The 23,993-nt window shown below is 35.6% G+C and overlaps 1 protein-coding gene and 1 long non-coding RNA gene across 3 annotated transcripts in view; one reads left to right on the forward strand and one right to left on the reverse strand.

Annotated features, from left to right (window-relative positions):
* The window catches only part of klhl5 (kelch-like family member 5), a 42,655-nt gene extending 33,962 nt beyond the window's left edge, over window positions 1-8,693 (forward strand). For both annotated transcript variants that reach the window (XM_079462481.1, XM_079462482.1), the window contains 5 exons: window positions 127-351; window positions 597-759; window positions 858-1,070; window positions 4,092-4,263; window positions 4,856-8,693. In XM_079462481.1, the coding sequence (XP_079318607.1) occupies window positions 127-351; window positions 597-759; window positions 858-1,070; window positions 4,092-4,263; window positions 4,856-4,912 (830 nt within the window). In that variant the 3' untranslated portion in view covers window positions 4,913-8,693. The remainder of the gene's footprint in view (window positions 1-126; window positions 352-596; window positions 760-857; window positions 1,071-4,091; window positions 4,264-4,855) is intronic.
* Window positions 8,694-17,738: 9,045 nt separating this feature from the next.
* On the reverse strand, window positions 17,739-21,715 carry LOC306898057. Its single transcript, XR_013787078.1, has 3 exons — window positions 20,781-21,715; window positions 20,561-20,629; window positions 17,739-18,955 (listed from the first exon to the last, which is right to left on the reverse strand). It is a non-coding gene; the product is annotated as an uncharacterized lncRNA (long non-coding RNA).
* Between the last annotated feature and the right edge of the window lie 2,278 nt (window positions 21,716-23,993).

The raw sequence follows: 23,993 nt of genomic DNA on the forward strand, positions 1-23,993 counted from the left end.
ATTCATTTTCTCAGAAAAAAGAGAAGGAAAAATGTGACTTCACATTTAATAGTTAGTCTAAACAGTATTAATAACCGCTGTTAAATGAAATTTAAACGTGTTTCTGGCGTTGTCATTATTTTAAAGGAGCCACCAGTATTGAGCAGTACTGTTTACGGAGGGACACGTGGCGGCAGGTGGCCGTCATGAGCGGGAGGCGGCTACAATTCGGTGTCGCAGTTTTGGACGATCGCTTGTATGTGGTGGGGGGACGAGATGGCCTGAAGACCCTCAACACTGTGGAGTGTTACAACCCGCGCAGCAAGAGCTGGAGCGTCATGCCACCCATGTCCACTCACAGGCACGGTCTGGGTGAGAAGGGACCCCTGCTGACTTTTGTCCTTTTGTGTCTCTATAAGACGGTTATTCACGTTAAAGATAATGTTAACAGTGGTGATTGGGACACTTAAAATACACAAAGCATGGTTCAGCTGCTGGCATTTTGTCATCACAGATGTGTAATCTGTCATTATTCTAAAAGATATAACCGTTTAATGTGTCTATATAGGCTGTGTAAAACTTGTTGGCGTGGTGTGACTGTGCATGTATGTGTTTAGGTGTCGCAGTGTTAGAAGGCCCTATGTACGCAGTGGGAGGTCATGATGGTTGGAGTTACCTGAGCACCGTAGAGCGCTGGGACCCTCAAGCTCGCCAGTGGAGTTTTGTTGCATCCATGGCAACGCCCCGGAGCACTGTGGGAGTTGCGGTTTTAAACAGCAAGTAAGCTGTAATAATTGAACACACTACTCCAGTTTTGCTTTTAAAATGCCAGTTGTCTAAACTATAATATTTTCCCCAACTGTGTCTGGCTCTTTAAGGCTGTATGCAGTAGGCGGCAGGGACGGAAGTTCATGTCTGAAGTCAGTAGAATGTTTTGATCCCCACACCAATAAATGGAGCAGCTGCGCGCCCATGTCCAAACGCAGAGGCGGTGTTGGAGTAGCAACATGGAATGGCTTCCTGTATGCCATTGGTGGCCATGACGCCCCAGCTTCAAGTTTAGCATCTCGACTGTCCGACTGCGTCGAAAGGTAAGTGCCAAAATAAGACCGCAGGGAGTCACAGGGTTCTGCTGTTATGATTGAGATGAATCACTTCAATGGGGATGAAAAATACATAAAATGCTAAATACAATTGAATTTAATATTTTGATATAGGTAAACGTGGATGTTCACAGAATCCTTAAAGCAATTTTTTTGTTTAATCACACTTAGGTTTTCACTGAAAGCAACATTTTATATATAGTACAGGACCATATACAGTAGATAGTATTATGGACCAATGACATTTTGCTTTTGGCCGGGACTACCCAGCATGACGCTGCTAAAATAGAAACTGAGGGGCTGCACTATCACTTATTGCTTGTCACAGTCTTGGCTGGTTAGCACAACAACTCAGATTTGTGGAAGAGGCTTTAATCGATTGTTGCGTCCATTTTGGCTCTAAAAAGCCTTAACTAACAACGTGAACTTTATCGACTGTAAATGATAGTTCACCCAAAAATCTTAATTCTGTCATCATTTACTCGCCCTATTGTCATTTTAAACCTTTATGACTTTCTTTCTTCCGCAGAAGTTGGTAACCGAACAGCACTGGCCCATGGCCCTCATTCACTTCTATTGTATGGACACAAAACCAATGCAAGTTAATGGGGGCCAGTTAACAACATTCTGCAAAATATCTTCTTTCACAAACATAAAAGTTTGAAATGACAAGAGGGCGAGTAAATCATGACATCATTTTCATATTTGGGTGAACTATCACTTTAAAGAACTGGGGCTAAATGGAGTAACGCTTAATAGTTCTTATATATCGTTTGTTGTTTATGAAAATTATCATATTTTTCAGATTATTTGGTCAAATAGAATACGTAATGTGGTATATATGCATCTTAAGCAATGGCTTTGTTCAGTCTCTAAATAATGTACGACTATATAAAGTAATTCCTGAAGAGAAAGGATATTAAATAGAATGTTGCACAACATAAAGTGGAAAGAGGTTCCCAGAGAATATTGCTGTTTAACATTTATGATCTAAGCAGACAATTTCTATCGACAGCATGGCAAGGAAAGTTCTCATCTCGTGTTAGTGTTGAATACCAGGATATATTTCATAAAAATAAAGTCTTTGGTCTGGTCTCAGAACTTAAGGGAAACAGACAATACAGGAATCCCAGAACAATTGCATTTACATCAAAGTGTTCATTTGAGATGAGTCCCTATAGAGAATCTTTGAAATAGAGTTTTTTTCCTTTGTAAAAGTTGAGAATAGAGCTGAGTGTATACCCTTGCGATGGAATAAAAACTGTCAACTGCTATAGATTTTTCTGTTATATGTATATCACAGTATGTAAATAAATGAGATTAGATCCATGGTATGAAGAACCTAACAAGATGATACGGTCATTAATACATCAAATTGAGATCATAACAATGTAATGTTACCTGTGTTGTGGTTTTGATAAGATTTAAAGAGATAAAGGATACATTTCAGATTATGTTAGTTATGCAAATTAGACACATTCTAATAATTTATCATGTTGCATAAATTGCACACAAGTTTGCATGCACATGTGATAGTCTATTGATCCAGGCAGTAGCTACTTCATAGTCGTTGAAGCCAACCACTTTAAAAATGAATATAATGAATTAATAGAATCCTAATTATAATTAATTATCCTTGTATTATTATTAATTATAATAGAATGTATCTTAATATTATATTATATAATATATATTTTATTATATTAATATATTATAATTATATTATAATATAAATAATTTATGTAAAATATTTCCTCAATACACCGGTGTTTTAGTAATTTCCCGCTTTGATTTATACATGACCATGTGTGCGAGCACTTTTTTACCTCACTCACTAAATAAATTAGATAAAGGCTTTTTGCCGAAAGGAGGACCACTGTGATCCACAACATTTAGTTTTTATGAGCTGCTTTGAAATGTCAGCCCGCAGGGACTCCATTTTTTCCAAAGCGGGTAGTGAGTCTCTAAATGTCACTTCCTGTCCCTCTCACTATTGGTCATACACTGGAAACACTGCATGTGCTGAAAATGTTTTGATCTTTTGTGTGACTGACTCTTAGTCATCTTCAAGAGCTGCTCTCACGCTGTCTCTCTCTCTCTCTCTCTCTCTCTCTCTCTCTCTCTCTCTCTTTCTCTCTCTCTCTGCTCCTGTTGCATCTTTGTTTAAAAGAGATGGTCTACTGTCTGTCTATCTGTTTAACATCTCTTGCACTTTGACTGCTCTTATTCCCAGTCAGTTTGGTCTTGTCAGTCAAGTTTTTTCACTGTTAATGCCCTGACACTGCAGAATCAAGATGCATTTGCATGTTTCCTACCTGCACGTCTCTTAAGCTTTACATTAAAGCTTTTCTATTCTTTTCTTTGACTTTACAAGCATACACCCTTTAAACTTTGTTTGCTATGTAGATGTCTTTTCCAGGTTGTGACATAATAAAACAGTTTAAGATTCGCTGGAACAACTTTACACTCTAAAAATAATGACTTGACAGCGTTATTTTCTTAGCATTCTTCCAATGAGTAGCCACCATAAATATTGTATATTAAAATATTCTGTAAGGAATAAATGTACTTGTATATAATAAATAAATTGCTTTATTTAAAACACTGAATTCAAGTTATTAAAATGTGTCTAGTATACAGGTAGTTGCATACTGTATCATCAGTGTTCTTCTGAAGCGCTTTTTAATACTTTTTATTGGTTGGATATTTGTAAAAGCCAGTGACAACCATAAAGGGTGATTAATAAAATTGATTTATGACAAAAATAAATAAATATGGAGCTACAAGGTTTCACAAAGACAGCAGCGATATACTGTACAAACATACATTTATTTAAGAATGATGAGTTTTATATTTATATATACATATTATATAATATATTTATGTAGCTATGTGTTGCACATGTATGGGTGTGTATTTATAAACTGTACATATAAATATACACACCACCTATTATATAAACATAAACATTTATTTATAGTTAATGAACGTGTTTATCTGTTTTTTCAGGTACGACCCAAAGACAGACATGTGGACAGCGGTAGCTCCCATGAGCCTCAGCAGAGACGCAGTGGGAGTGTGTCTTCTAGGAGACCGTCTGTATGCTGTGGGTGGCTATGACGGCCAGGTTTACCTAAACACTGTGGAGGCTTACGACCCACAAACCAATGAGTGGACACAGGTATGCACCCACCATCTGTCTGTATTGACATCATTCGTCCGTGTCTTCTCTCCTTCTCGTTTCTGTTACGCCTGCGTGTCTCGATCCTCCCGGGGATGTTTGTTTATGGTGCTGTTTGTTGGTTATGTAAATGCTGGGCCTCCATCATTTTGACACAGGCACAGCTCTGCTCTGCATCACGGCATCTATCATTAACTCTCGCTATAGCAACCGCCTTATTTCTCCCGGGTTTCATTTCCCGTTGCGTTTTTAGGCGACATTTCTTTGATCGCATGCAGAGATTTCATATTGTTTCATTTGTAAAAAAATAAACATACAGGATGTGTGTGTGTGGTAAATTAAATTCTGTAGGGCTTTTTTCTGAAGTCTACGACAGAATAAAAAATATATTATCTGTACACACCCAATGAGCAAGCCAGAGGCGACGTTGGCTAGGAACTTAATTCCAAAAGATGTAACGGTGTGTGTGAGATGGAGAGAAACACAGCTTGTATGTGTTAACAGAAGAAATGAACTCATCATAGAGAACATTAATCTGATAAATGCATTGCTGAGTGGGAGAGACTGAATCCTAATTCTGATTTTTTTATAGGTGGCGCCGTTGTGTTTAGGTCGAGCTGGAGCATGTGTGGTCGCCGTAAAGCTTTGAAATGCCGTCAGTTATCTCCATGGCGACCATCCTAGTGTATAAACCTACAGTGGTCCTGATGCAGTGTGTCTGGGTGGATCCAAGCATCTGCTGACCAGGAAGGAATAAAAAACCCACAGACTATCAAACACAGCAGAATCCTGAAATGTGGACGCCTGTTATGCTTTCTAGTATGTATTTGTATATTGCAATAAGTGTACTTCTGCAAAATATTATTTTCTTAATCAGTATGTCTTCTATATCTAAACATACTTAAAAGAAGATGCATTTACTGATATAATAAGATTTGTTTTTAGATCTCATGCGTAACATTTATTTTTCTATCCCGTTAACAAATAGATTTTTCTTTTATAAACATAAATATACTGGTTTATGCTTAAAACAAGAAAAACTATTTAGCTTTGCAGGAAAATGCATCTCGATTTAAAGATGTTTAGATTTTTTGAGAAAAGGCTAATTATTATTATGAAACTTACATTTTGCAGTGGTCAAGAACTCTACTTTTAACATTGTTGACCTCATAATTTTTTCCTCTCATCCCTGCATCTGTTCTCCTCCATCCTCACATATTCCTGTGATGATGGAACTGTGAGTATTAGTCAGAATAAGAGTGTGCCCTCAGGGGACACAGCGGAAATGCTAAAACAAATAATGTGCAGTCAATATATACTCTTAACTGGAACACGCAGAGCCAAATGTTCTCTAAAAATCATCTGTCATCCAAGAACAGCCTGAGTGAAGTTAAGAGTCTCAACAGAAGGAAAGAGATGACGAGAGAGAACCAGAAAAAAGTCTCTGTGGTATTCAAATGTCCTCCCATTTGAATACCAAGCCTACATTACTCACAGGAAGATTCTTTATTTAATTCATTTTAATTTTATAAACTGACAAATTCAATGAAACGAGATTAAAAAGTGACATATAGTACTTAAGGAAGTAAATAAAGCAGAAAGTTGCAGGTGATAAGTAAAATATTTAGATCTATTTATTTTAAAACAGAAAATGTAATTATTTGTCAATTCTGGGCTTTTTTCGTTTTAAGATCTGGCAACGCTGACTGCATTCTGCATTGTAAAAAACTGCATAAACCACGGTAATTGTATGGCTCCAAGGAATTTCTTGAAATACTTTAATATGATACAAAATACGATGGTACTTTTCAGTTCTTCTTTTTATTAATGAAAAGGAAACTGATAGGAAGAAAGACAAGAGATGGATGCATGCTGACCTTGAAATCCACTTCCACCACATTACCTGTCCATTGCAAGCGCGCATGGCATGTCTTCGGTTATATTTAATTGATTTGCCTGAAGACAGTCGCGCTGTTGCACGTCAGCAATATTACATTTCAATATGATAATTATACCTACAAGCGAGGAACACAAGCTTCTTTATTCTGCGTGCTTGTTCCCCAACACGCTTTAAGCTCAAAGACGATCATAATGAGGTCTAATGCATATTCAGATTCTCTGAATCATTGTTTCTATTTTTTGATCCTGGAAAAATGAAGGAGAGGAAGTTAACCGCACAAACTAGGATGCTATACATGTTCCTCTCTTCTGTGTCAAAGGATTCCTCCATGTTTGGCAAAAGAGCATTGTAAATAATTATTATTGTGGGAGGTTTCCAAATGGCTCATTCAATGTTATATTCATATCATTTTAATTTTTGAAATGTGATTCATCTCTGAAATAGCAGGATTCTGGGTCAGTGTCCGTTTGATGGAAATAAAATCTGCCAGGGAGCATAAAAAGGCAACAAAGGCCAAGGTTTAGATGCATCTCTCCTTCAGTGAGCAACAAATCTGTATGGAAAAATACAAAGCGCTTCAACAGCAAAAATGATGGGTTGGTGGTAAAAATGTGTCCACTCTTGAATACTATTTTTTCAAAATTATTACTGGCAGGTTATTCATTTGAAAAATTAGTATTTCTTAAACCATTGGCAAAAAGATTCTTGTTTTAAGCTTAAATCTAAATTGTTGTGAGCTATAATATGCTTCTAAGAAAAATTCGACCCACATGGCCAGATATATCTATTCGGGTTAAACTATATATCGCTTTTATGTTATATTGTTTTTGCAGTGTAATAAAATGCTTGTGTGCAGGTGTCAAATCTAAGAATTTAGAAGCAGAACTGAGTTTCAAACAAACCCATTTCATGCCTTCAGTGCACACATTCATATTGCACAGGTGATACATCCCTTCTCTCCATTCAGTGTCTAATTTTTCCGTTTTCTGTCCTTATTCTTTTAATTTATGTGTATATCTGTCTGTATTTTTAGAGAGATGGGCGAGCATCATGTTGTTGATGTTGTGTGTGCGTGTCACATTCATTCCTCATGCTGAGTAAAAAAGTGCAGCATGAAATGTCACATTGAACAGATTTGGTATTTGATCTGTATATTCATGTATATTTAACTCCCATGATGCATTTCTGTGCATTACATGGAACAAAGAGAACGGTGCAGATGAGTGAATAAAGAGAATGAATGAAATGATGGCAAACAATGGAGATCATGACAGGAGAGAGATACATATCCTGTTTACAATGACTTATTACTCTACAGGATTTTCATTCAGTATATGGGTAACTAACAATCCCTTAACTAACAATGAAGATAAATCCCTGTGCTATTATTTAAATATAAATATAATGTTTTCTATGTTATAACATAGGACACATGTACGGTATATTTGTCAATGACTCATATAGTGAATAAGTGGAGCTATAACACCATTTTATTCTGAATTCAACTTCATACTTTTGTCTTCATTTCATTTCACTCTGTAATTCAATTTTTGCTTCAAACTTGTGTAGTTATGTTATGATATTTTATGCAATGTGAGATAAGTTTACATGAAAGATTTGTGTACAACTTTTCAGTCCTTCAAAAAAGGAAGGATTCTACTTTCTGTTTTCTTTGTTGGGTGACAAAACATTGCTAGGAAAATGATGCACAGTATATTCAGGTTACACCTGTAAATGTCAGATTCTGTTACTTTTATATTGATCGTAGTGTCATGGTTCTTTTTGTTAGTTTAACATATGGTTTCAAAATGCTTTACAGGTCATTACGTATTGGTTAATATCACATTTACCCTGTGTATGTACTTGGTCAGGTGTAATAGTTACATTTTGGGGGGTAGAAAGGGGTTGAAATCCAAAGAAGGCTAAACCTTAGAGCAGTGTTTGTCTGAATGCTCACAGATTGAGTATACTTTATTGGTACTATACGGCACATTACGTTAATCATAAATACATAGCTCAGCTGTCTGGAAATGCAGAAAAATATATAATATCCAATCAAATGTATTATACTGTAGGTATTTTTGATCTGTGTATAGTGTATTGTACAGCACACATTTATTATTACAATCTCAAATTGAACCTAAAGTGTAAAACATTTGTAAAATTCCATTGTGTAGGATTAACATGATTCGAATATTAAAATATTCATGAGGCTGTATTATATCTGAATGTTACAAGTGTGACATCTTGAGTGTTCAGCACTACGTTTTTTGTCATATTTTGTAAATACAGAGAGCTCAGTTTAAGGAATGATGGTATTGCACTTCAATGTTATGCATATGTTATGTATATGTTGTACTATCTTTATAGATGCATCCCTCACTTGTGCACACAGCCGCCTTATAATGATGGGAGGCAGAAAACAAAAAATATTTTTGTGTAATATAAATTGCTGTCGATGAAATTGTTTTTCTTATACATTCCAGCTGTTTGATTTATGAATATTTTTTTTAATAAACTGTAAAAACATGTTTTTTGTTCAGAGTACCAAATGTAAGTGTGATGTGTTTGTAATTTGGAGTCGGTTTCTTAAGAGAAGCTTATAAACCAACCACATGTTTTAATACTGATGTTTATTAGGATTAGATTTCGCCCAGGGAATAGAAAGCATCAACAGCACAGTATACAAACAATAGAAGTCTATGAGAGATCCTGACTAGTGCCATAAACTTGAGTTTGTGTGTGAGCTGGTAGCAGGTCTGTAGAGACGAAGGCCAAACAGTGTGAGAACTATATTAGGCCTGACAGTAATAAGGCATCTTCACTATTGTGTCTGACAGAAACAGTGGGTCATGCTCTCTCTTATCACTTTGTGAGCACCTGGAGTTAGAGAAATGGAAAATGAGAGTGAGAATCAAACTCTGGACCTGTCTGTCTTACTGTCAGTCAGTCATGGGAATGTAACTGAAATATGGTAGGCCTATGTTTATTTTTCAAATCCACTTTAGACACAGAGAACCAGAGTTATTTTCTGTGTTTGTTTTATTAATATTTTAAATAAGCTTTCAATTTTAGTTAATTACAATCCATATTTCTTTTGTTTACTTTTCTTTGCAATTTTGCTATGTGGTTTTGTGATTTCTTCCCTTATTAACATATTTAATATCATATTATGATGTAATATTGTATTATGTTCATTTCAATTTTAGTTTTACGGTAGTGTTTATATATTTCCAGTTAACAATTAAGTGCCTCAAACCTATTTCAGTTTATGGCCAAGGCAACATTTTGGTTTATTTTTATCACATTTATCAAATGATATTTAAGGTATGTAATTTTTTTAAATTCACATAAAATTATAAAGTATAACTTAAATGTACATGGTATTGCACATATTCTTCGTTCATTTACACACATGAGACTTTTCCATAGTTTATAGCGCCCCCGGTGACTGGAAAATGTACAGTATGGACAAATCCTGACTTAGCCAGTTATCACATATATTTTTGGCTATGGCTATTCTTAACACTGAAACAACATTAAAACAATTATCTAATGTAAATAATCCTTATGAATAGGCAGTTTCAGAAAATAAACAGCATGAGCCAAATTTCGTATTAAGCAATGTAAATAATGTGTTTATTTTACCAGGTCAAAAATGTTATTGTTATTCACAAATGAATATTTTCAATTATTTGGTAGAAGGCAAAACGAACAACTCCCTACAAGACAAAATCAATTTACTTGTATTATTGCAAACACAACGGCTTCAAATGGATGAAATCCCAGATAATATCAGTCATATTTACCGTACATCATCAACCTAGTAAAGGAAGCATTCTTATCTACCATCCTCACATCTTAAGGTCCCGCAGAGAGAACAAAATACCCCTCAGGAAGCTGTAGTTCACACGAGCAGACGAATGAAAACTTCTCGAGTGGCCAAAAGGGCATAAACCTGTTCACTTCCTGTTACGAAATTCCCATATCTCAGTGAGATAGCATTTCCTTTGTATGAATCTAGCCAGACTTTCCCCTCCTGTGTGCTATAGTGATCGAAAACTGGAACATGCACAGAAAAACCTGGGACTGGTAAAACCATTGAAACATGTCAGTAATGATTTTTTGATATAAAACATAATTCAATAACACAAATATGTGATCATAATAAAGGTTACATGTCTTGCGCATGGAATAACTGTAACACAGGAATGATTCTTTTTATATTTAATTGTATTTTATGCTGAAAATCTCAAAAATGCACCCAGCCGCACGATTCTGTATGTCGAAATGTAAAAAGAGTACAATTGTAATATTCTTCAAAACATATTGCATGTTTTATCTAGTGACCTATCAAATAAAAATGTAATGCAATGTACAGCAGTGTAAAAATAATGCAGTGCATTGCAGGACATATACTTTGGGCCTACATGCATGTATTGATATACAGGTAGCAGTTTAAGTTTTTGCCCTCCGAGACAGATGTCAATGTCTTTCTCCGGGGGTAAGGTGGGCTTCACCTTCTGCCTCAGTTAAGTGAATTCTGGGGGGTATGATAATAAATTGATAATTAATTAATGATAACTTTCACTTCTTGACAAGCTCAGAGATGTGATGCCTGTTAACGGTGCCTAAAACATGCACCGTACTGAAATGACAAGTTATACAGTATTTTTTTTATCAAGATTGAGTTTTAAGACATTTTCAATTTGTTAAATTAGGTTGTATGTATGCACGTTTGCCAGTGTAAATAGCTGCAAAGCAGATTTCTACAAACGGTTTGCACAAAATCTACTGAAATGAAACTAAATATATTGCACAGGCCTGCACATGTAGTATTGCGTTTCACGACTGCAGTGTATTTATAGTTTAGTAGATATTGTTCAAAAATGTTGTGGTCTTGTTCTTTTTTTGGAGAACGTTGCATATATACAATATAATACAATATATAGATTTGAACCGCGTCATCAGATCGGTCGAACAGATGTTTATCAACGCACTAGTTACCAGGGTAACCACTTACAAGTTACCAGGGTGACCACTTTCGCGCGTTTGGCGCGAGACACTTGGCTCCAAAAATAACAATCCAAATACTTATCATGTAAAGAATTATATTATCATGTCTCTATCAAGTACTGCACGTACGCATTACAAACCAGACGCTTTTTGTGACGCATTGCAGTTCAAACGTAGAAAAGCTGAAAACATCTCTGTGACGTAGTCGCCGAGTATAGTTTCGCGTGTTCAGTTGACGATCTCAGCGTTAGCGGGCATAATCTTCTGAGCTTTGATTCGTTGCAGATCGACGGGCAAACATCTTTCAAAAAGCGTTTCTTTGCTAAATACATCGACGACAAACGACATGAGTTCAACTCAGAAATCTGTGGACTTCGCGAGCAGTCAGTTATCGTCGAGCGTCGAGCCAAAGGGAGCCGTAGAAGCGACCGCTGCCCCTCAGGTCAACATGAACTGCTGCCTGCAAGGTAACTTAACTACAAACAATTCTGACGAGAATCGTAAAATATCATCAAAATGGCCTAGATACATGAAAAATAATATGGTTTGTTTGTCGATTGTTTTTCTTTTCGAGTATTGAAATCTGTATAGCGCCGTGTAAAAATCAGCCGTGCTTGTTTTTTAAACGATAAAAGACAATACCATGTATTTAAAGTTATGCTTGTATGATATCAGTTACAAGGAAAGTAAAATTGACATTTTGACACGTATAAGGCGTTTAAGAAGCAAAACAGTTAATGGCACAACTGCTTATTTGACGTAAACGTTACATGTGGTGCTGCAAGTCATACATTTGAGGTACACTGGCAGATTTTGATTATGGTTTATATTCTATAATCTTTTAAAACTACGTCATTGTTTTTAAATCAAAATGTGTTCAAATAAATAACATTAATGTGTGATTGTAATGCCTATATTTTGACGACTCTTCTCTTTTTAGAAGACCAACCGCACAGCTTATGTGCCTTCTTCAGGAGAAAATGGCGGGCAGTTAAAAGAGTATTGACTGGGAGCAACAGAGGGAGTTATAGTTTTGACCAGCCTCCATCTATTTTTGAGCCTGACCCATCCTGCCCTAGACTTGTGGCATGCAGGAGACTGGATGATCCACAGCCTGGCCCATTGAATACATCCCATCTGGCTGAAATAGACCCAGACAAAACTAAGCCTGTAGTGGCCCAGCTAGCCGAACCTCAGCCTTCACCCGTCCCAGCAGGTCTACTTTCTTTTAATGCTTTTAAACATTTAGTTCAATTCTGACTCTGAGAACTGTTAATTATATCATTAATAGGAATAATAAGAACAGTAATAACATAAAAAGTTCCAATTCAGCAGCACCAGGTCACTTAAACTGTTTGAGAATATCTGAGAAAATACAATCTGCTTGGATTCAATGTACATGCTAATATAGTGCAGAAATGTTTACGTATATCATATTTCAAATGTTTTGCTAAATGTGTCTCCTTGCTGTCAAAGGCTACATGTAATGAACCAGCTTTAAGGAGGATGAAATCATACTATGAATCATTTATGTAACTGTCCAATCCGTCCCTCGATAGACACCGGGATTGCTGGGAAGCCGTTCCGAGCCACACAGATCTGGAATAGCATCGTTGACAACCTTCAGTCGGAGGTTGAGGTGAAGAGGAGACGACACAGTCTGAAAATCTATGAAGATTGTTTTTTGGGCTCGGAAGCTGTGGATGTGATTCATGCTCATATCATACAGAGCAAGGTCTCCAAAGATGCAGAGGTGCCTCGGTTCAAAGCCGTCAAACTCTGCCAGACCCTCATGGAATCCAAGGTCTTTGAGCAGGTGGACATCAACGTTTTTGGGAAGAATAAGAGTCAAGTGAAATTTAAGGACAGCAGCTATAGTCTGTACCGGTTTCCCCCGACCACGGGCACATCAAGCACACTATGGACTGGGCACATCAAGCCCAGACACCATCAAGTGAAGGTTTGACTCGCTTCAGAGGAACAGCAACAGTCCACCCTACCAAAGGTATCATCATCTCACGCCAGTTCTTCACATATTTTCTCACATAGTGTCGATGAAGATAGATGTAGAATCTAATATATAAACATTTTCCCTAATTTCCGTATGTTTTTCAGTTTCAATTGTTTTAAATTCTCTTACACCATGGCAGGAAGTGCCTGCACAAAAACTCACTTCACAGTAAATCTCAGGAGATAATGACAGATGACTGGTTTAATGGAGTCAAGAAAGTTAAGCAATAATGCACACAAGTTATGTAGTGTAACGGACTGTTTAACACAGATCATCGGAAAGGATTCACATGAAACACCAAGAAGTCTTGTTTTGTGACCCCAGTTCTGTGAAATCCATCCCAGAGTTTTAATGATGTAATGATGAGATAAGGAGCATCAACGTTTGATTTCAAGCATTAACTTCACTATGATTTCAATAGTTAAAGGTTTAGGTTAAGTCATTTTACTCTTTCTCTTTCTTTAGATGTGCAGCCAGAGAAGAGCATACAGTATGAGTACTCGGGAGGCAGTGGGCCCACACGGACCCATCCTGCCCTTGGCCTGTGGGAGATCAAACTGCTTCACTATCTACATTTTTGTCCTTGTACCTCCTTCACAGAATGTTTTAGACCGTTTTATATAGCTAGAGGTCTAATTCTGGGAGGTTGGGGAGAGGAGTGGAATTGAAAAACACTGCTCTACAGTATGTGTAGTGGAACATGAAGGGTGTGAAAGTATGCCGTTGCAGATCCAGTGGTAGTCCAGTAGACAAGTGGTCCACACAAGATCCAGTGGTAATCAGTGACTTGAATCTGATGCGGGCTGAGGGACTCCAGGGATCATGTGGTGAGCAGTGGACAGTCCCTCCATGACACCCTGAAGGATCTGCTGGAGAGGTACATTTACATTTTACATTTATTCATTTGGCAGACACTTTTATCCAAAGCGACTTACAAGTAGTTTTTTTTACAGTGTCACATTACTGCAGAGCAATCAGGAGTAAGGAAACAAGAGTAAAGGGGAAAAGACCGTAAGCACTCACAAAAAAAATATGAGCGGGAAACCTGATTTTGTTTGTGATTTAGAAAATGTTGAATTCATGTTTCAGTTTTGTGCGGTATAATTTTAAACGTGTTTACATTTTTGATTCACGCTAATTGCTTTTCGATCCGTGACTGCGTTGTTGGTTGTTTGCATGTCTTTCAGTTTTGTTGTGCTATTAATTTACATGTGTTTTTAATTATTTTATTTACGCTTATTATTTTTTAAACCATGACCACAATAGTTGTGGCGCGGATCTGATCCCATACAAACTTAACTAACGAGAATATTGTCCCTGTAGATACTTTCTGAAAACAAGAAAAAGACATTACAAGAAATTTACATTTGCTAGCAAGTTACAAGTATGTCTAGTCAGTATTATTGTGGGTTACCAGTAGAACCATTTTTTGGCTAAACTTAAATGTGACAAAGTTACATGACCCATTTAACAAACTGTTTATTTACTGTTTTAAACTGAATATACAATAAAATTAAAAAAATTGTTTATTTAATACCACTAATATAAAATAAAATATTCAATTACACAAAGAAATCTAAGTGCTCAAATGTTAGCAGAAACAATACAGTGCTTGTATTTTAAGACAGGACAGTTCTACAAAGATATAAATCACAAATGTTATAACATCCGGCCTAAACTATCAATATTCTTTTATTTTTCAAAACTCGAAATCCTACTTTTTTGGGGGTTAAATATAGCCTCAATTCAAAATGTGGTGTTTGTTAGAATTTGTTATATTTGCAGCTCAATCGCGCAGATTGCAGCTTTTAACACTATACATCATGTCAAACTATCATTGAAAACTATGTTGTCGCAACAAACACTTGTCTTATTGTGTTGTTTTTATATAATATGTGAATGCTCTGTACAATAATATGCTTGTCTTGTTTCCATGTTTCATTCTCAGGACACCTGAGTCTTGACAGCTCCGGGTTGACTGGATGCTCATCCCAGCTCCGGTTCAGCCAGATTGTCTGATCTTAAGGCTTTGTCAACCAGAAGGTAATGGGACTCTTCAATCATTGCATCTATCATATCTGTTGTATTTTCTATAAGCAGATATTTACTAATCCTTTTTCAGTTTTGTTCTTCTTGACTTTATTGTTTTTCTGCTAATGCTGCTTCTTCTAAAATGCACATTGTGAAAAACACTACAGTACTACCAGTGTAGTGTTACAAATATTTAACAATTTCCTCACAAATAAATTAAAACTTGTGTGTGATTTTTTGAAGAATAGTGACATCACTGCAGACCTGAGAATCTGTGCAGATGAGATGCTGGGATTCAGAATGATGCGGGACCTTTGGTAACTTCCTGCAGGCCTGCAGCATTTTTTATCAGGATGACTGAACTAGTCAGCAATTTAGAACTGCAAGTGCAGTAACTGCTTCTGCTGTCAAAATTCTATCCCAATTAAGCCAGCGTATACTGTAGATATCACCCTAGATAACACATGACAGTCTGCACTTACCGTAGATTCTGGAGTGCAGGATGTCATATTACATTTAAAGTGTAGATAATGTAGAGACTGCATGTCAAGATATAAGGAAGCTACTGTATGGTTGTAAGACAAGAAGGATCAGTAACTGTAGACATACAGTATTTTGTGCTCAATAGCATTATTTTGTAACAATTTTAACTTTTAAAATAGTCAGAAATGCATTGGCTGACTCTTGTATTGCTTAAAATAAATACATAGCTAGCATGTTATGTATATAACCACAATTACATTATATTGTACACTTGTCTTATTGTGTTGTTTTTATATAATATGTGAATGCTCTGTACAATAATATGCTTGTCTTGTTTCCATGTTTCATTCTCGGGACACCTGAGTCTTGACAGCTCCGGGTTGACTGGATGCTCATCCCAGCTCCGGTTCAGCCAGATTCTCAGATCTTAAGGCTTTGTCAACCAGAAGGTAATGGGACTCTTCAATCATTGCATCTATCATATCTGTTGTATTTTCTATAAGCAGATATTTACTAATCCTTTTTCAGTTTTGTTCTTCTTGACTTTATTGTTTTTCTGCTAATGCTGCTTCTTCTAAAATGCACATTGTGAAAAACACTACAGTACTACCAGTGATCTAAATCCTAAAGACATATAAATTACACATAAAAAAAACAGCTATTAAACAGAATGTTCAAGAGTTCACCTGCCCATCCAGTTTTAGGATCTATTGACAGAAATTCTACACTGTAAAAAAAAAAAACGTAAAAAAACGGTAAATCTCTGGCAGCAAAGTTGCCAGACGTATTCCGTCAAATTACAGTAAAAGAATGTTTTTCAAAATTACATGCAAAAACCGTAAAAATACAGAGAATATTTTACAGTCATAATTCGTTTAATTACAGTGTATTACTGTTAATAATTGTTATTTATGTTATTTATGTATGTGAAAATACATAAAAAACAACTACCTTTCAGGTTAATCTCTGTAAATATATGGCTTTTATTTGTTACTTTATCAAGTTTCTCTGTATTTATACAGTAATATTCTTTCAAAATACAGTTTATCTTTGTAAAATAAGTAAAAAGACATGTAAGAAAACGTAATAATTATGTGAAAATACATTAAAAACAACTACCTTTCAGGTTAATCTCTGTAAATATATGGCTTTTATTTGTTACTTTATCAAGTTTCTCTGTATTTATACAGTAATATTCTTTCAAAATACAGTTTATCTTTGTAAAATAAGTAAAAAGACATGTAAGAAAACTTTTAGGTTAATCTCTGTGAATATATGGCTTTTATTTGTTAATTTCAAAATACAGTTTATCTTTGTAAAAGAACTAAGAACAATCGATAAAACCCCAATAAGTACATAAAATCAAAGACAAAAATATTACATAAATATATTTTTAAATTATTGGCCATTGCAAAAATAATCATAGTACGTTAAAAATACCTTAAAATTAGCTACATACATAATCTGTAAATTAAGGTATTTAGTTGTCGTTATATGAAACAATATTTTGTGTTAAAATATAGCCAATCTAATGTATAGTAACTAAGAAATGTTGTTTCTACCAGTAAAACAAAATCTATAAAAATGTAATGGGTACCTCCAATAAAACAGAACAGTCATTTTAGTGAATTGCAAACAAACGTTTAATGTTAATTGGACAGTAGAAATACAAGCAGAGCATGAAAAAATAGCTACATTATGATAATTAAGTGATTGTCAAATAAAATGTTTTAATGGATAAATAAAAACATTTAAAGGAATTAAAATACACAATATTTTGAACTATGCATGGGTCTAAATAACGTGTTTTCACTATCCGTATGAGTGAGTGAGAGTGAGTGAGTGTTGTTTGCTATTTTGATGGTAACTTTTTTTAAGACACTAACATGTCAGCCAGAAGAATCAATGAATGAATATCTGCTAAATTTATTTTACAAATTTACTGACACTGTAAGGTGATGCTCACAGTTAAATCATACCAAAGCTACTTCTATCATGGTTCTCAAAGAAAAGCATACCTATAGAGTAGGAAAGGCCTTCCTGTATTACCAGACAGATATTAGTGAACTTCTGTTTTTTTAAAGCAATTACTGAAACATTTTCTTGGTCCAGAGTTAAAAATACTTTTTAAAGGGTTAGCTAAAGTGAACAGGTGCTTCTGTTTTGAAGTCCATAAAAGTGCATCTATCCATCATAAAAACAATCACAGGGCTCTGGGGGGGTTAAAGATTTAGTTCACCTCAAAATTAATTTCCTGATAATTTACTCACCCCAATGCCATCCAAGATATCCATGCCTTTCTTAAGTGTAAAAGAAATTAAGTTTGAGGAAAACATTTCAGGACTTTTCTCCACTCAACGGACTTCAAACGCAACCAAAATGTTGAAATCCAAATCAATGCAGTTTCAAGGGATGTGCACGATCGCACCTGAGAAATAGGGTCATAAAGTATCTAGCGAAACAGTTTTTTTTTTTTAAATGAACAATTGTGGTTAAAAAGTATATAAATGTTTGTCTTGTGCTGGTCTGCAACGCGCCAGGCATTATGTCATCACGTTGGAAACGTCGCAATTTTTTTTAAATAAATAAAAAAAGATGTCGGACGATTTTGAAATTGGAGGACAAAATGAGATGGAATTTGTCGCACTTCCCTGCCTTTTTAAACCGGAGTACACCGATAAATGACATGACGGGTGACGATTCCAACGTGATGACGTAATGCCCAGCGAGGTGCAACACAAGCACAAGTCGAATAATTGTGGTTAAAAAGTATATACATGTTGTGTGTCTGTTTTTTTTTAAATTACCAATCGTTTCGCTAAATAAGACCCTATTCCTGACGTCCACAGCCATTTGAAACTGCATTGCGATTGAAGTCCATTGTGTTGATAAAAATGCTGAAATGTTTTCCTCAAACTTAATTTCTCTTCCACTGAAGAAAGAAAGACATGGACATCTTGGATGGCATTGGGGTGAGTAAACTCAAGAAATTCATTTTGAGGTAGACTAATCCTTTAATAAAGGCCTTCTGAAGCAAAGAGATGCGTTTGTGTAAGAAAAACATCCATATTTATAACTTTATAATCAAAATTATCTAGCTTCTGCCAGACGACCGTATGCATTCATATGGTGTCAGAAGAATCGTTCATCATAGATTACACAGATTTCAGATTAAAAACAGTCCCCTATTTCCACACCTGGGTTGTCATGGTCATCTGATGTAGATCCACAAGCACAGGTTTATCTATAACCTGAAATCACAAAAGGAGGACATATTTTAAAATACTATTTAAATTTAGGGTTAGGACTTCCCCTATCCATGAATGACTCTTACATAGTGCACCTTTAAGGTGTAATGGATTAGTTTAAGCTTCTTTTTAAATTTACAAACTCATTATGGAGTAAACACTGATACCCCTTTTCCACCAAGGCAGAGCTGGTCTGAACCAGCACCCGGTTCTTGTTGGTGGAAAAGGGGTATTAAACAACCTGTTATGATTGATATTAAAGGATTAGTTCACCTCAAAATGAATTTCTTAAGTTTACTCACCCCAATGCCATCCAAGATATCCATGTCTTTCTGTCCTCAGTGGAAGAGAAATAACGTTTTTTTAGGAAAACATTTCTGGACTTTTCTTCACAGAATGTAGTTTAATGGCACCCAATGTTTCTCAGTTCATCTCCATGCAGTTTCAAAGGTCTTTGAAGTGCTTCAACGGGCTTAGCACGAGACCAGCTGAGGACGAGGGGGTTTTCTAGCGAAACGATCGATTATTTTTATTATAAAAAAATTATATACTTTATATACAATAGTTCGGATTGAGCTCAAGACTGAATAAGCCGGGAACTACGACATCATGCTCAACGGCGCATGCACGTGCGGAAGTACCGCACCACTGTTTACAAACTGAACTTATATTTATGGGTACAATGCCGGTGCCATCCAAGCATGAGGACGTAGTTCCCGGCTTCTTCAGTCTTGAGCTCAATTTAAACTATTGTATATAAAGTATATAATTTTTTTATAATAAAAATAATCGATCGTTTCGCTAGAAAACCCCCTCGTCCTCAGCTGGTCTCGTGCTGAGCCCGTTGAAGCACTTCAAAGACCTTTGAAACTGCATGGATATGAACTGAGAAACATTGGGTGCCATTAAACTACATTCTGTGAAGAAAAGTCCAGAAATGTTTTCCTAAAAAAAAACGTTATTTTTCTTCCACTGAGAAACGAAAGACATGGATATTTTGTATGGCATTGGTAGTTCACCCAAAAATGACATTTAGCCTGTGATTTACTCACCCTCAAGCAATCCTAGGTGTATATGACATTCATCTTTCAGACAAATACAATCGGAGTTATATTAAAGTGCCCCTATTATAGAATTTTGAAAATTACCTTTCATAGCTTTCGTGTGTAACAGATCTAAGTGAACGAAAACATCCAGAGTTTCACTTTTATCACGGATAGATGCACTTTTACACTCATTCACTTCCATTATAAAGCTGGGAAGAGCCAGGGCATTTGTTAATATGAATGTATTCGTCTGAAAGGTTATATACACTTAGAATGTGAGTAAATCATGGGCTAATTTTCATTTCAGGGTGAACTATCGCTTTAAGACTAGAATATGCAAATGATTTATTATGCTAATGAAACAATTACAATGCCATACGTAACATCGAAGTGAAATATTCACTACATTTAGAACCTACACCATGTGCAGGCCTCACCACGTGCGTCATGCACAGCACGAATCATTCAAATGGATTCTTAAAACACTATGTACAATACATGTTTATTAACAGTCAACCAGATCTATTTTCTTTCATAAAATTTAACTAATCAAACAACATACCTGTTAACAGACCACATCATCAGTGGATCAACGGGGCAATGGCTTCTCTCTCACGCTCTCCTGTAGACACTGGGCGTAATAATATAATTATAAGCACATTATGAATTTCATAATCTTATTACAATTAAACACTTCATCACAATCAACACGATCAAATGCTGTTATCACTTAAATCACACTGGAGCAAAAACTTGCATTTGGATAATAAAACTCAGCTTACCAGAGAAACGTCCACGAGAAAAACAACGTGCATGCGATCGCACGTCGTATGGAGAAACCCCGCGATGTTTCACCGATGACGCTCCCACTCTAAACGAAGACTCGAAGAAAAGTTCCTTTAATTTAACGTTATATTCTCTTACTTGTGAACAGTAATATGAACAAAATTGTGTGAGATTCATTAATCCATTTGAATTATAAAACAGAAAACAAAAGTAGTATAACAAGTAAATTCAAGAAAATTATACAATATAGGGGGAAACTATTCAAATATTTCACACCAGTTACAAATGTATACTTTTTATATCGCGCTGAAAACACTCTTACCTTCGTTCGAAACGCAGGAGAAAACATTACATTCCTTATTCCAAAATGCCAATGCAGCTCGATGATATCCGAGGATGGCTCACCTAAAAGCATTGAATTGAAAACACCCGCGCAAACCCGTTGAGAAGACGTCTCTGACAACCGTTTGTCAATTCAAATGTCTAAAACATGTGACCAAATCATTGCTCTTTCGGCTGTTATGACCTATGACACATTCGACGTTGTGGGCGGGAATTGGCGGCAAATTTGAATCTGTGTCGCACACAAACAACAAGATGCATCTGAATAAACGTGTGAATGTTAAATAGTTGTATGGAGTTGAAAGTAGAATAATATTATTTTCATTATTCTGTGGAAATATTTTTCAACAAAAGTTACAATAACAATTTTTATATATATGTGCAAATACGTAGTAGCAATATGTTTTATATATATAGTTATATAGTTATATATAGTTTAACCATTAGGATTTGTTGGTGTTTTTCTGTGCACGTGTAAAACATAGGCTATCTGGAAAATTCCACAAGGAAAGATTCTGTTGGTGCTCCCGTATGACTGTTGGCCCCATATTTCACTACATCCACCCTATTTTTCAACATGGACAAAGCAATTTCATACGAGATAATTTAATGTATGAGACTTCAGTTTCATTAGTCACTAGGTTAACAGCCTGAAAAAAACAAGAGTGTAGTAAAAAATTACTTGTGCTTCATGATTATCGTGTGTTTATGATTATGATTACGAACTTTGTTATCACTTGCTGCACTGGATAAATTAAAATCTCTGAGAACTGTGGGTAGGATAATTAAGTGTATTAGGGATGCTTTGCCCCATGCATTACTGTCTTGCATAAACTCAGCTCTGGTAGATGGCACAGTAAACAAGAGATGATCTGTCAAATTATGATTGATGCTGGCGTAATACAATGTTTTGTATGAATAAAATGCTACAGAAATATGGAGTTGTCTAAGTTCTGAAATTGTAAATTGTAAATTTTATAATAAATCATTGAAGGAACCATGGACAACAAAAAGTTAAGCTCTGAACTTTGATCCAGGAGACATAGGCATTGCCTGCCAGGGCATGGTGAAACCCTAAATAAACCACATTTTACATTGTTGATAATTTATAAAAATAATATAGTTCATTTGGAGTTTGCTATAATGTGCTATTATTATATTAACAGACATTGCACCCTGGAGAAAGTTATTCCTGGAGGGAACATTCTCAAGGGGGATACATTTAAAACACTTTCAATTCACTGATTTATGTAATTTTACATACATTTTTGTCATGAACAGGAAAATAATCAATAAAACATTTACAACAATTGTCTGTAAAAATACATCTTTTAAATCTGTAAAAATTAACTGTAATTTTCTGTAAAAATAAATTTTTAATCTGTAAAAATAGTATGAAATGCCTTTAAAAAACATAATTTTTATGTAATTGTTATTTACAATGAAACACTGTCATTTTAATGGTAAAACTTTTAATTACAGCAAATATCTGTTAAACAACAGCATTTTACTGTTTAATGAAAAAATGGGGAAATTCTGTAAAAAATACAGAATATTACCTGTAAAATAAAGTTTTTACAGTGTATATAATATACATAACTGTGTTTAGAGGTTGAAGCGTTATATTTTTATCACCTTAGAATGAGCTATTCCTATCTACATACACCGCCGGTCCCCTTGCATGGAATTCTCCATGTAGTTTCTAAAGTAGCCCTAAACGGACAGTCTGCTCTACGGAACGTTTCGTAAATACGGTATCTCCTTCGGCAAAGAAGCGGAAGACATCTTAGTTCTTAGTCAGCAGCCATAGTACTTCGAAAGGGAGGGGTGGAGTGAGCTGTGGTTACAATTCGGAACCTCAACGCTAGATGCCGCTAAATTTCATACACTGGACCTTTAAAGGGATAGTTCACACAAAGATTTTAGTTTTGTCATCATTTACTCGCACTCAAGTAATTTCAAACCTGTATGAATTTTATTGTTATGCTGAACACTCAGAAATATATTTTGAAGAACGTTTTTAACCAAATAGTAACAACTGGGTCACTATTGACTACTATAGTAGTTAGTCAATGCTGCCCCAGACCTGTTTTGTTTCACACATTATTTAAATAATCTTCTTTTGTGTTTAACAGAACAAATAAATGTATACAGATTTGAAATAACTTGAGGTGGAGAAGATAGACAATTTACATTTTTAGGTTTTACAATACAATTGCTGTTTTAGGAGGAGGTTGATCCTTGATTATTTCAACTTAGAGGTACAGCCATTTGACTGGCAGTATTACTCAATTGCTTTGCCCTTTTTCACCAACAGATTAAAATATACACCACTGCGGGAAACACATTTTAAATGGCTTATGAATTTAGATTACTGTGGTGACACTTTGTGGTTTACATTGGGTCTAATGTTGCACTGCTTTCTAAAGTTCACACTACACATGCCTCCACATTGCTTTATCTTTGTATGATGTGCATCACAGGACCAAATATTTAACAATTTCCTCACAAATAAATTAAAACTTGTGTGTGATTTTTTGAAGAATAGTGACATCACTGCAGACCTGAGAATCTGTGCAGATGAGATGCTGGGATTCAGAATGATGCGGGACCTTTGGTAACTTCCTGCAGGCCTGCAGCATTTTTTATCAGGATGACTGAACTAGTCAGCAATTTAGAACTGCAAGTGCAGTAACTGCTTCTGCTGTCAAAATTCTATCCCAATTAAGCCAGCGTATACTGTAGATATCACCCTAGATAACACATGACAGTCTGCACTTACCGTAGATTCTGGAGTGCAGGATGTCATATTACATTTAAAGTGTAGATAATGTAGAGACTGCATGTCAAGATATAAGGAAGCTACT

Source organism: Barbatula barbatula (genome assembly GCF_947034865.1).
Source record: "Barbatula barbatula genome assembly, chromosome: 8".
Lineage (NCBI taxonomy): Eukaryota > Metazoa > Chordata > Actinopteri > Cypriniformes > Nemacheilidae > Barbatula > Barbatula barbatula.